The sequence below is a fragment of the Varanus komodoensis genome, unplaced genomic scaffold (assembly GCF_004798865.1).
Source record: "Varanus komodoensis strain SLA01 unplaced genomic scaffold, ASM479886v1 scaffold1, whole genome shotgun sequence".
In the NCBI taxonomy this organism is placed as follows: Eukaryota; Metazoa; Chordata; class Lepidosauria; order Squamata; family Varanidae; genus Varanus; species Varanus komodoensis.
Genome location: NW_025335268.1, coordinates 8,265,128 through 8,279,962, shown reverse-complemented (window position 1 = coordinate 8,279,962; position 14,835 = coordinate 8,265,128). Strand labels below are relative to the sequence as shown.

Below are 14,835 nucleotides of genomic sequence, written 5' to 3'. Positions count from 1 at the left end.
CTTGTGGAAGCACCCTGTGAGTAGAATTCCACTCCTGGGAACTCTGGATCCAAGCCTCTTTGTTTTTCCTGCCATATAGCTTCCCCTCCTATAGAGAGCCATGATTCTTAAGATGGAATTTGACAAAGCAATGAAGGAACTGAAACAAAATCAGCAGGATCTGATAATACACAGCTGAATTCAACAAGGAATATATGACTTAGGGTCCTGTGCATTTTAAGACAGGAAAAAATTCTAGCCAAGCTGTAGGGCTTTTTTCTGTTTAAATATGTTTCATTTTTTTCTCTTTTTAAAACAACTATATTTATAGTAATCAAATAAATAGATCAGCAGCATACTGCTTGATTGTAAACAAATTATGTTTTGTTGTTTATCTCCCTCCCCCCATCATAAAAAATAGCCATGTAAGCCCCCCTGGGTCCTTCATAAGAGGGAAGAAAGGCAGGATGTAAATGCAGTGTAACAACAACGGCAACAGCAACAACATCCTGCTTTTTTCCTGAAAGAGACCTGAGGGTTTTTACCAAATCTTTCCTCTCCCCATTTTATCCTCACAACAACTCTATGTGGTAGGTTAAATTAAGAATCAATGACTGCCTCAAAGCCACCCAGTGGGTGTCATATCTAAGTTGGGACTGGAACCCAAATCTCCTAATTCCCTATTCAACACTGTAACCACTAGGACACACTGTCTGTCATGTAAGCTATGAAACCTATCCCTGAAAATGGAACCCATAACCTAAAAGTCAGATACACAGATATGATTAGTGTGTTTGTTTCAAAAATATGGCTAACAAAGACAATTCAAAGAAATATCAGAATAAACAATTACATGAATATCAGTATATTGTTTAGAAACAGAGCAACAGAAGCAAAACTTTTATTGCTGTTGAATTACTGATAGAGAGAAGACAAGGAATACTTCTACTAGGAATGCTACTATTATTAGCCTATCACAGCGTTTGTGTGCCTTGGCTGGAATAAAAAGATGAGAATATTGCAAAAAAACAGGAACAGATAATTAGGACCAAAGAACAATATATAATTTATATAAAACCTAGTAATTAAACTAACTGATATTGAACAAAGAACCAGTATTTAGAAAGGAACCTGTCAGTGTTGCTTTCTGTCCCCACTTAACTTTTTAATTTATTTACAGCAGATGCAGCAATAAATAAATAGAAGGCTAGGGCATAAAAGTAAAGGGGAAGGAAACAAATTGGCTACACTATACCTATGATATAGTAGCAAAGGCACTTTAGGATGGAAAGCTGCAGGAAATACTAAAGAGAAATTGCTTTCACACAAGTTAACAGCATAAAAATAAATGACAATAAAACAAAGGTATTTGTGGCATTTAAAAATTGTCTTGAAAGAGATGTGTATATATAAATGTAATAGGATTAATTGCTGGTCCTCCCCAATTTTTGGATTGTTGTTTGTTTATTTAATGAATTCTGGAAATGCATGATAAGGAGAGAGGAAAGCTGCTTCAGGTCACCAGGCCAGGATCATACCACTGCAAAGATTAATTGTGTCTTTAAAATGTATTTAGCTAACAGCCATGTATGAAAGATTAAGTATGAGTAATCGGCAGTTGGAAGAAGAGATGAGAGACCTTGCTGACAAAAAAGAATCTGTAGCACACTGGGAAGCCCAGATCACTGAGATCATCCAGTGGTGAGAACATTTTTCTTATCTAGGGGTGGGCAGAAGGTAGATGTGGGTCTACTGATTGCTGTGGACAAAGTCTATCTAGACTTTAGCAAAACCTTTGACAAAGTGCCCCACAACATCCTGATTACCAAAAAGCAGGCTCAGTAGTGCAACCATTAGGTGGATCCACAATTGGCTGCAAAAGCAGACTCAAAGAGCGCCCATCAGTGGAACAAATGGGAAGAAGTGACAAGTGGGTTGCCACAGGGTTCTGTCCTGAGACAGGTACTTTCCAACATGTTTATTAATGATTTAGATGAGAAAGCACAAGGAACATAATTCACAAATGACACAAAGTTGAGTGGACTAGCAAATACCCCGGAAGACAAAGAGAAGATACAGGGTGTCCAAGTATTCTAACCTACCACACAGGTGGTAGGTTAGAATACTTGGCAGCCTCCAAAACATCAGTTCCACTATACTCAGCACTAGCCAGGCCTCACCTAGAGTACTGTGTCCAGTTCTGTGGACCTAAGTTGTTAAAAGATGCAGAAAAGCTAGAAAGGGTACAGGGGAGGGCAGTGAGGATGATTCAGGGGCTGGAGGCAAAGCCGTATGAGAACAGAGAGAGAGAACTAGGCATGTTCAGCCTCAAGAAGACTAAGAAGGTGTTATGATAGCTCTACAAGTACCTGAAAGGGTGTCACAAAGAGGAAGGGCAAGACTTCTTGTTCATTCTAGTGTGCAGGACATGGAATAACTGATTTAAGTTAAAAGAAACCACATTTAGATTAGACACCAGGAAGAATTTCCTCTCTGTGAGAACTGTACAGCAATGGAACCTATTATCTGGGGAAGTTGTGGACTCCACTGGAGACATTCAAAAAGTGTCTGGACAGTCATCTGAATGGGATGGTGTAACTTAGTGTCCTGCAATAGTGTGTGTGTGGGGGGGAGGGGGGGTTGGACCCAATTGCCTTCTGGTCCCTTCCAGCTCTAGTATTCTAAGATTCTGTGACCCGTGGGTGGTAAATAATAAATTGGCAAGAATATCTGACTCCCAGTCCTTTAACAGGTACAGCTGCAAAATGTGTCTCTGCATATATACCTAAAATTTCAGTGCTGAAATTAAAAAAAAACTTGATACAGCAAGAATGATTTGTGTGTGAATAGAACTGTGAGACTGTTCAATTCCTACACAGACAGTCCCTGGGTTATGACTGAGTTCTGTTCCTGAGCCAAAGTCATCAGTTCCTCCTCTTTGCAGCAAGGAAATGCTGGAGATATTTCCCTCTTCAGATGGGTGGAGCAGAAAGGTCTACTTTGGAGGCCTCCCTCTCTCTACCCTTTAATTTCCTCTCTTTCTGCGGTGATGCTTTGGCGATGCTTTGGAGATCCCACTTAATGGGATGTCACTTTGCATTTTGGGCTACAAATTTCAGTTTTAGGTTTCCAAATAAAAATCGGTTATCTTTATTTAGCATCCTAAAACTGAAATTTATAATCCAAAATGAAAAGTGACCACCCAGTAACTGTTTCTAATAACCTTTATATCAAACATGCACAGCCTGATTCCTCTGCTTTTACAATGCAATAAGGCACAGCCATGAGTTTAAACTGTTAATGGAAAAAAATACTTTTGTGCTAAAGTATTTTTCCTAGTTTTAAACCATTTGTAAAAAGTAACTTTTGAATGCAAACTGTACCTAAACAATTCTGCAGATAACTTGCAACAATGAATGTTAGCATCAGTCTCATTGTAAAGATGTTTGTGTCCGTTTTATCTGCTTTCAAGGCAGCTGTATAATTTATTTTTTGTATTAAAGTAAAACTGGATAAACATAGTCTTTTTAGGGGAGCTTTGCTGCTAAGTGTTTTCACATCCAGTGTAAGTTTACTGTCCATATTTAGACATAGCTTTTACTTTTGAATATGTTTAGTCCATTTGTGTCGTGCTCTGAAATCCTGGATGTAGTTCAAGATGTGATTCAAACCGGGGTCAGAGTTTCTTTTCTCTGAAAGCCTAATTTTTACAAAAGCAAAATAATACTTCGTATTACTTCAAGTATTTTGTTATGAACTAAGTTCTCCTATTTAGGGGAGAAAGCAAACATGTTTATACAGTTGAACCTCAACTTTCTTGTATTTAACTTTCACAGATTTGATCATTCATGAGTTTCAATAATTAAATGGGATTTAAAAAAAAAAAAAAAGAGGCCAACTAAGGAAAATCATAAGTACCATAGGGAGAAAGGGAGGGTCTCCAAAGTATCCCTTTTTTCCCACTCATCTAGAGAGGGATATCTCTCTGCCATTTCCTTGGTGCAAAGAGGAGGCACTGGTTAGTGAAAGGGAGGTAGGGAAATAACAACATAAGAATGTAAGAAATGAAGAAGAGGAGCTGTGCTGGATCAGATCAAGGTCTGAGTGAGAGACAGAGAGAGCACTAGAACACGCATGATCAACTGAATTAAGAATTAAGGTTTGGTGAGAGGGTAGAGATATTTGCATTTTCCCCACATTTGTGAGAGTCCTGTACCCCAACCCCCATGAATGTTGACAGGCCTGTATATTTGAAGCTCTATATTTGAAGAACCCTCCCTGACTCATTCACTGTTTAGTAGTATGTCAAAATCTGGAACACTGGCTGAACTTTCCCATGACAAACCAGAGTTAGAACGCATAGGAACCAAGTGGGGGTGATTGAGCCATGTGAAGTAGCATGCTGGCCTGTGTACAATAACCCAAGGTTTAAAATTAACAACTGGGTTAACATGACATTCAAATCAAGCCGTTATCTGCATCCTAAAATTGGCAATGACAGCCAGGAACACATCTGAAAATAGGACAAGTGAAACAGGCGTACTATTAATATTTGTGTAAATATTATTAATATTAAAATATTAATATTAAAAACTCAAAAATAAGGCCAAAATAGCAACAATGAAAAAATTCCATGCACAATAACAGATTATTACAGATTATTATTATTATAATTAATGTTATTTCTTCTTCTTCTTTATACTCTCAGTGGCTTTATTTTCTATGTCACCCAATATCCAAAGCTCTCTGGGCAGTAAAAGAATAAGCATGCAGTTTTAAAATCTCACACATTTAAAACAAAGACATTTATCATTTGGACAGCTGGGAACATGTCGGTGCTTACAAGTTATATTTATACCTCCTGAATATCTCAGTTGGTGGGATTTGGGATTTTAAAAAATAATTTGGGTAAGAGAAAATAAAGACAAATGACAAGGAATATAGAGCTTTTACTATACTGAAAAATGTTTCCATGTGCTCTGTGTTCCCTAATGTATATGTGTATGACAAGATTTCTTTGCACTCTTCTACAAATAAACAATTGAACTTTGTTTACTTTGAGGCACATTGGTTCTGCTTAGTGGATTTTGTTATGAAAATCTGCCATCTTAAATGTCAAAATTAGTTTTGTTCCATATACAAACACTTCCTTTTTCAACGATTTTCATTTATTTGTCTTGCATTCAATATTTTAGCATTCAAATTTTGTACCGTTTGCTCTCCAATCGTCCTTTCCTTCCCCTCTCTGATTAGTATCCTAGTGTTGCAGGTAGAAAGAAATTAGAAGAGCAGTTTCACTGTACTGTTAAAGCACTTCCAATATTTTTGATCTTTTGGGGAAACAAAGCATTGGCACAAAATCTCATTCCAAATTCCCATGTTGTAGAGACTGATCCATGCAGATCAGGTACTTAAACTGACAACTTGTGTTATCCAAATTGTTCATCAATCCTTGAGGAACAGTAGAAATCAAGAGGCTAATGCAGCTGGCTGTAAACTTCCTGTTGAGTAACAAGAAAGGAATGAATTAATGCTTAATATAAATGCACTCATTTTTACAGGCAATTATGTTGGTTAGCCCTAAATACATTGTCCAGTATCCAGCTGTGCCCGAACACTAGCACTAATTACATTGGACTTTTATTAGCCAGTACTTGTACATTGCAAGTAGCACTTCCTACAGCCATTGCAGATTTCTTTTATTTCCATCGTTTAAACAAATTCTAGTTATATTGTGGAAGCTTTGGTTTACCTTTGTTTGAACAGAGTTGAATACTACCCTTTGGTTTTAACTGCTTGTTTTTAAAAAATTGCTAACAGTATATCAAAATTCATTGATTTGTACCTGATTCTTCTTACCTTGTCTAACAATTTTTAAATATTATACTGGTAGCATGAGGCAGGTGCATACTGCTCCCACTGCCTACTCAAGGGAATGTACTATGGTGGTCCCAGACTAAATAAGAATGGGAATGACCAAATATCTGCTCTTTATGTCACTCACACTAAACTGGTCTGCAAAGAGTTGTGCTACTGATTGGCCTAAGGAATCCTGGAGTTGGTAGCTGCAGTGCCTGAGCATTTGTGTATAACTTCTCAATAATTATAGTACACAAAGAAAAGTGCTACAGCCTCTCAAGCAAGGATATCAGGAGCTGAACAAGAATGGACACAACACTGGAGCTCTACCTTGTCCTTTGAGAGGAACTATTGCACCCACCATATTTCCACCCAACTACAATATTACTATATTGAAATTTATCTCAAATGTAAATTGAGGTCATGGTGGGTTAGGCATGACTTGCAACTAAACAACAACAAATTGAGTTGGCATGCAAACTATGACAAGTATACAACTTAGTGAGATTTGCCCCCCCCCTCCCATTGGCACCTTTCAAATGAATCTCTACTACTATGGGCACTAGAAACTTAGTTTCTGTTCCTATATAGTGTTGCTCCCACATTTTCCTACTGGATTTTTTCTCCCACAACAACAGCATAAATAGATAGAGATGTATTAGCCACAGGGTTTAAAAATGTAATAGTGTTCAAAGGAGAACACATTTTTCTCAAACAGCAAGATTTTAAAGTCACAGTAGGTCTATTAAACCCCTCTGTTTTGAATAATAGAAAGTTACATATTATGGTCTGTCCAGTACACTTTAAAGATATTTTGTATAAAGTGAATGTAATATTACATTATTGCTAAATTTAGGTAACTATTTGCTAAATAGCAGCTGTTACCTGTGATCAGGACCCAGGCAACACGCAGTATGGTCTCTGAATCCCTGCATACAAAACAGCCATTTGCTTCTGTAACCATCTAAAACAAGTTTCCAGAATTTATGGGTAAAGCATACGTATTTGATGGCTTTGATGTGATCATGTCTCCAGTATTTTATTCCATTTCTTCCACAGCACACTCATTTTGTGACTTGCTGCATGATTTTCATTTATCATCACTGAAATACATTAGACACTGATAGGGGGAAAAAGGTTCACATAATAAGCTTATCACCATGAAAATGGGTTGTTGTTGGGCACTCACTTTTACAAAAATAAAAGCAAAAAATTAAGTTGGCATTTTCAGGGTTACAATTAAGACTGTTTCATGAATTAATACTGGGTCACCCTAAAATGTCTTGCAAACACATGCAATTCATATACTGGCTTTTACTTTATGCTTCAAAGAGTTGAATTAATTAATCAAATCATTGCAATTGTTGTAGAGTCATTTCAAAGTGAAACCAGCACAAAGGAATGGGCCTTCAAAAATGAATTAGGTTGGCCATAAAAACAAGTGGCAGCAACCCAGTGATCATGTTATTCCCTCTCTCACGAATGCATGCAAGCAAGCCAACCTAGAAAGCAAATTTCATCTGATATCTGAACCCAGGATTATGGTTAAAGGTGGCCAAAGAACCCAGAATTCACAAGACAACAACAATACCTCATCTAAATCCAGTTCTGCTTCCTGACATGTTTGGGCACAGTTAAACATAATCCTAGTCAGAGCACAGCTTTCCTCTTCCCAGTTTTATTTGCTTGTTCATGTGAAAGGAGAGTGAATGAACAGCATGCATAACCAAGCAGCACATTCACATCATGACTTGTTAAATCAGGATACCTGGCTTATTCTTGCATGCAAAACTGCATCAATGCAAAATCAGTGTACCATATTGACTTTCAGCCTTGGCTTCATTTTGCAAGTCTGAGTGACCAAGATATTGAGACATCATAGATTAAGAATGCCACATAATCTTGTCTCCTATTATACCTTTAGTTCTGTCTGATTTTATTGCCAACTGACTTACTGGGCAGATTGAGCAAACACTACAAATGATCACATTGTGCCAGTTCTTAATGCCAATGTCTGTCATCACTTACTCAGCATTCATGACCTATTAACATATTGCAGAAACCTTAAGGTTCATACTTTCCTGGAAAAATATTGGACTATTTTTCTCATTATATTTCAATAAAAGAAATTACATGGCCTTTTAAACTTTTAAGATGAATAAGGTTGTATTAAATATGATGGAAAATTATTGTGTTCCATACTTGATGGAATTTGCTCTCTTGTTTACACCTAGATCCTGCTGAAATGAAACCAGCTGTGCAAAACCACAGACCATTATGCCCAGTGGTTTCACATTTAGTAGAGGAGAGCCATTAAAATCAGTTCTTCCTCCACCTTACTTTTTTAATGGGTTTTAGTTCAGCAGCACTCAAGAAAATATTTGGGATGTTCATGGTCACCATCTCAAAAAGTAAATACTATAGAGTCTTTGCTCCAGATTGCAGTATGATTGATATTAAATTAATGTATGAATACATTAACCACCTAGAGAGCTTCTGCTGTTGGGTGGTATAGAAATTAAATATATTTATTCTATTTGATTAAGCTTTCATTGTGGCTTTCCTTGCCCTGCACATTAATTTTGTTGTCACAATAAAAAGTAGCCTTTGTTCTGTCCGAAGTTCTTACCTCTTATTTCATTGCTTGGTTAGGGTGAGTGATGAAAAGGATGCTCGAGGCTACCTTCAAGCCTTAGCCTCCAAAATGACTGAAGAGCTAGAGGCCCTGAGGAATTCCAGTTTGGGTGCAAGAGCAACGGTAAGCAGTTGATTTGCTGTATCATTAAATGTCTGGTTTGTTCTGTGACATCAAATAAATGCTTACGGAGATTAATATCAACTGTTACATCAATTTAGGAGCACTAGGATTTGACATGTTTTTGCTGACTGTGCAGGTTACTTAATGACATGCAAAAATCTGTGAATGCAATATTCAGTGCCTGTTCATGTCCTTAATGGCTACTGCTCGCTATGATACTGATATGTTTGGAAACACTGCAATCCTCTCACTTTCTTTTGGGTTGTAGTAGTCATAACACAGGAGATCCATGACTATTATTTCCTGCATTAAATAATAACAATAGGAGCAACCATGGAAGAGCTCCAGTTTAGCTTGAGACCACACTGTTGGGTTGTGGAAGTTGACGCTTTCTCCCAGCACCATCTTCCCAATGGGAAAGAAGGTCAACTCTAAGCCAATACTTTTTGGGAGTTGACAGAACTCCTTTTGGGAAACTAATACACTAAAATGTAACCAACTCCTACACTTTTTAAAAATATGTCTTTTTAGGACATGCCCTGGAAGATGCGCCGCTTTGCAAAACTGGATATGTCTGCGAGGTTAGAACTACAGTCAGCCCTTGATGCAGAAATACGAGCCAAACAAGCCATTCAAGAGGAGCTAAATAAAGTTAAAGCTTGCAATATTGCAACAGAATGGTAAGATTTGGTGACTCAAATGACGATGGCCATAGGTTGCAGCAGATTTTCTTGGAAACACATCCTGATAAAGCCTGACCTATATTGCCTGTCAAAATTCAACTACAATGATAATTGCAAATTTGGACTAAAAAGCACCAGCTGTCTTTTAATTTGGAGTACTTGAAAAAGTGATCATTATAGCTTTAATAAGAGCGGTAAAGAACATTGCTTGGATTGACATATACATTCTGAAGAATTTTTTTTTTCCGTTGGTCACTTTTATTGAATTAGAAAATGAACTAAGCAAAAGAACTGATTGGAGATAGGTGATTTCTATTAACTTGCCTCCTTCAGCTCAGTTTATTTTCAGGTAATATTAATTGACTTAGAAAAGTGAGCATAGCAGCAGGAGAATTTATCTTTCACACAATAAATTCCACCAGTAAAACTGACATTCAATCTATATTTTGATTGCTAACATACCACAGCATAGGAGACTGATGGCTGTTCTACAATAGAAATTACTCTTCCCCCAAATTTGAATAAAGCATTTTGGTATATATCCAAATTTGTATCAGGGAATTATTAATCTTGATTTAGCAGCATGGTTTTCTGTGCTTATGTATGGTACAACAAATAATGTTCAAAACATGACCAAATAACAACACTTACTAACTAAATCTTTCTCTTCTCTTTGTTTGTATAAAGCAAACTACAGGAATCTGACAAGAAGAATTCTGAGCTACTGTCAGAAATAGAGAGGCTGAAAAAAGAGATAGAACTACTCCAATCAGAAAAGGGTATGGAAATTGGTGTTCAAGTAAACCAAGGCAGAATTGACTCCACAGTGGTGGGTATATCTTATCAAATAAAATGTTCTCTTACAACATGCTGACAGAAACTGGATTCTGTTGTTGTCATAGTTCTTGAATGATAAGATGTACCCACAGCTGTTATAAAAATATAGAAGCACATTTATCTTGTGTTCTCTTGGTGCACTTGAAACATATGCTTTTTTTGTTGTTGTTTTTCAAATCCTGCTGTCTTTTGTTTGTTTGTTTGTTTGAACTTGGTAAGTACATAGCACTTGATTTCTCTTCAATAGCTAGAAATATAGGATACTTCATAAAAGTTTTTATATTCCAACTGCATTCGTCAAAATGACCTTGACAGACCTTACATTGTGTAAACTTAGTCAAAGTCTTTCTTATTCTAATAATCCAATCTTTCACTTGCACTGTAGTAGAGTGGTTTTGTGCTACAACATGGTTCAGAGTTTTGCAATAGTGATATGGTAACATTGATTACACTGACCCGGAGAATAAGTATGAGAACCAAAGTATGTGTTTGTTTGTTTGTAACATTTATATGCTGCCCCATTCACAAAAGCCTCGGGGCGGCTTCCAAAAGTACCACCATTAGAAACCATTAGAAAACCTTTTCCCTATTCAAATTATGTCCTTCTCTACTTCCTTATTCCCTTCGATTCCCCAGTTCACCCCTCAAACCACTTCTATTCCTCTCACCAAAAAAAAAAAAGAAAAAAATCCCTCTATCATTTACTTCTCTTTCTTCTTCACTTCTCTTATTTCTACTTCCTTAATGGCACAGCTTTCTGCCTTTAGAAAGTGTACGCAGTGCCAAGCAAAAATGCTGTCTACAGACATGCAGTTGCTCTGCCTTCTGTGTCTTGGAAAAGGGCATCTATCAAGCTTTCACAAAGCAAGGGCACAAAAATCATGAAAGCAGACTGAAGACTGGGACAGAGCTCTTATTGCTATGAAGGAAACTACCTCTGGAAAATCTGCTGGCCCTCCTTCAGCTGAAAAAAAAAAGCCGCTGAATGCTCAGAGTCAGCTATTCGACCAATAGCTAAGAGCTCTGGGACTTCAAAGGAGCTTCCTAATCGGTCTCAGTCTCCCAAAAAGCAAAAGGAGAAACAGAAGCATCTTGAAACCAGAGATACTGAAAAACAAAAATGGAAGGAGAAGCCAGAAAAGAAACGCAAATGGCACACCCATTCGGCTCACACAGAAGTTCCATACCAGATAGAAATGGAACCAAGTCCTCCAGTTCAAATCACATCAGTACAAATAACTTCGAGTCCGCCTTGGTGAGCCCATCACCAAGGCCATTTCTTTGCTCCTGGGATAGTTCATCTGGCTTGATTTGCCCCAAACCAACACTGCAGATGTCCCTCTCAGCTGGAGAGATTTGAGAGTCTCCAACACAAACTCTGATACCATCTGAATCATTGGTACGGATGATTCAAAACCCTCAGGAGCAAATTCAGCGTCCTCCCATGCCTACACTGTATGGACCGCCATCCACTGAAGCTTCTCCAAGTTTGACACACAGATCTATCTATGTGTTCAAACTGGAGATTCCTTTGTATGGAAAGAGCCAGTATTGGATGCCCCCTCCATTTCAAGGATATGGATCCGGATTTTCATGGAATTACTTCCCACTTTACAAACATCCATACCCATTACCTGCTCCATGTTAGAGACCACAACAGCCTGCAGATCTGCCATTGACATCCCAGGATGAAACTGCTGCCGCCACCACCCATCCAGTGGAAGAAAAATCACTGACTTGTTCTTTTTCCTTGAGCATGGCCTACATGCTGGACATGGATTCTGAGGCTACTGAAAATGTGTCCACTTCACCTGACCTCATGGTGTCAATGCAAAGACCGGGATCGCTTGGAGAAAGCATGGGCCAAGTGACCCTCATGTTAACGTCACTGGGAATCGACATCCAACATCACATTGATCCAAAACAGGACAGGATAACATTTGCAATGTTATTAGAACGAAGGATGCGGTCCCAGTGGCCCTACACTACATCCCCACACTACAGCAAGCAATGACAAAACCGTGGGAGTTACCAGACCATCCACATCCAACATCTCAGTGCCTCAAATACATGTATAAGGTCAAGAAACAAAACATTCCCTTTCTCCTAAGACATCTGCGCTCGAATTCAATGGTCATTGAATCTGCTCAGAGCCATCAGAATCACGAGCACACTGCACTGGCTGTTCAAGAAGGGTAGAAAGTATCTTGCCAAATATACTCAGCAATGGGACTTGGATAGTGGATTTCAACTTATGAGGCTATCATGGCTCGCTACCAATACTTCCTTTGGGAGAAGATGGAATCCCTCTCCATATTTTTACCATACCAGCAAAGGGATTTGGCAAGGGTCTTCATTGGAGAAGCCATGCAATGGTCCAAGCAACAGCTGGCAACAGTGAGACATCATGTTGACTGTGATTCCAGAGCGCTCATTGGTGCAGTAGCTCTCAGATGTCACACCTGGCTATGTGTGAGCAACCTACTGAAGGACACAAGGCAGAGGGTGGAAAACATGTCCTTCGACTGAACCAGCCTCTTACACTCCAAGACTGATGAGAAGTTAGATACCATCCACAAGGTGCAACTAAAAGCTAGATGTATGGGATGGGGACCTACAGGACAACAGAATCCTAAGTGGCCATGGAATCATCAGTTCCAATTTTGTCCCTTCCAACCTACACAACAGCACTACCTCACTGGGAGTTAGTTGTTCTGCTAGAAACCAATTTGATCCTGCCTTACTGACATTCCTTGATACCAGCCTAGCAAGAAAAGACTCGATACCGACAAGTGCCAGTATTGATGGGCAGTGTGAATCAATCCTTCTGTAACTCCACCTTTCCCATTTGGGTATCAACTAAAACATCATTTCCCCATATGGGAATCCATCACATCTGACCAGTGGGTTCTATCCATTATAGAACATGGATATAAGATCAAGTTTGACACTCTGCCTCGTCTTGGAACAGTCCGTTGAACATCACCCTCTGGAGTTCTAGAAGAAGAAATTGAAACACTGCTATGCAAAAGGGCAATCCAGAAGATAGACCACTGAGAGAGACAGCACTGTTTCTACTCGAGATACTTCACCGTACTGAAGAAAGATGGAGGTCTGCGTCCCATCTTAGACCTGCGTGTACCGTTTCATCAAGACCAAGAAATTTATGATGACCACACTGCAAAACATCCTACCATTACTACAAGAGAAGGACTGGTTCATATCTATAGACTTGAAGGATGCTTATTTCCACATAAGCATACACACTACCCATAGGCATTTTCTGAGGTTTTTGGTTGGTACAGATGCATATGAATTCAGCATGCTCCCATTCGGCCTTGCCATGGCACCAAGGATATATTTACTATATGTATGTTACCCATTTGTGTCCATCTAAGTTTATAAGGGGTTTAAGTTTACCCTTATCTAGCAGCAATATGTCAGCATGGAGAGCTAATGAGGCAGTGACAGCTCTGGTCAAGTGCCCCTTGGGGGCGATCGGCTATTCTCAGTTGGCAAGCTCATAAGAAAGCTTGATGCTTTGACCATCCACTTGAACAAGCGTTATAGTCTATTAAGCAGCCCTTTGTCATGTTCTGAGTATTTGTTGAATACAGTGGTATCTCGGCTCACGAACGTCTCAGTTCACAGCCGAATTGGGTCACAAACAGAAATTTCAGAAAAATTTTGCGGGCACAATCACGGTCATGCTCGGGGGTGGGGGAGATGACCGCAATTGTGCTTGGGGGGGAGATGGTCACAATCATGCTCAGGGGTGGGGAGATGGCTGCAGTCTTTGTTAGTTTGTTTCAAATTTTTGTGATTAAAAAAATGGTTATGGAAGGAATTAACCTTATTTACATTGAACCTTACGGGGAAATTTGACTTGGCTCATGACCAATTTGGGTCACGACCAGAGTTGTGGAACGGATTAAGTTCATGAGCCAAGGTACCACTGTAGTTGTTTAGTCTCTCAGGACTCACTTCAGGACTGTTAGAAAGCAAGTGCCCTGTGGATGTCCAGTGTGTGGAGTGATCTCTCAATCATTGTCAACAGTGCTGGAAAGTACACTGGTAGAACATTGTCTGGGTTCAGGTGGAATGTTGTAGCCACCTTTGGAATAAAAGTTGGGTCCATTTGGAGAACTTCCTTTTCTTTATGCAAATTTAGGTATGGAGGATTCACTTGTAGGGCACACAACTCACTCACTCTTCTTGCCGAAGTTATAGCCAGCAAGAAAGAAGTTTCCAAGACAGTAATCTCAAGTATGTGCAAGCCAGTGGTTCAAATGGCAGTTTAGTCAGTGCCTGGAGGACTACAGAAAGGCTCCATGTCAAATCATTCTGGGTGATTGTGCTTTTGGAAAACACTTTGGTGAATAAAGAACTTTTTGCAGAATGATGTCAGTGGCTCTTAATGTGCGAAGGAAAGAAAGCTAGCTCATGACAGAAACAAAGCATGACAGAACCAGAGGTGAAGGCAAGGTAAAGATCAGATACCTGGAAAGAAGCGGTGGGATGGGCAAGGCAGAGTCAGAAACAGATGAAGATACTGCAGGACTAGAGACAGGATACAGTACATGAAGTAGCCACCACAAAGATTTGTGTTGCTGTGACAAAACTGAAAAGTTCAAAGAAGCCTTTTGTAGAGCATTCCAGAGCTCCCAGCTGGGCTGCATAATTATACAGGTTTCAAAAGTTGTAGGTAATAAGCTTCAG

The 14,835-nt window shown here is 39.0% G+C and overlaps 1 protein-coding gene across 1 annotated transcript in view; it reads left to right on the top strand.

The window, feature by feature from the left end:
- The window catches only part of CDC42BPA (CDC42 binding protein kinase alpha), a 190,801-nt gene that overhangs the window by 124,724 nt on the left and 51,242 nt on the right, over positions 1-14,835 (top strand). The window contains exons 17-21 of the mRNA XM_044450310.1: positions 1,556-1,680; positions 8,491-8,596; positions 9,128-9,276; positions 9,967-10,148; positions 11,095-11,371. Coding sequence (XP_044306245.1) covers positions 1,556-1,680; positions 8,491-8,596; positions 9,128-9,276; positions 9,967-10,148; positions 11,095-11,371 — 839 coding nt within the window. The remainder of the gene's footprint in view (positions 1-1,555; positions 1,681-8,490; positions 8,597-9,127; positions 9,277-9,966; positions 10,149-11,094; positions 11,372-14,835) is intronic.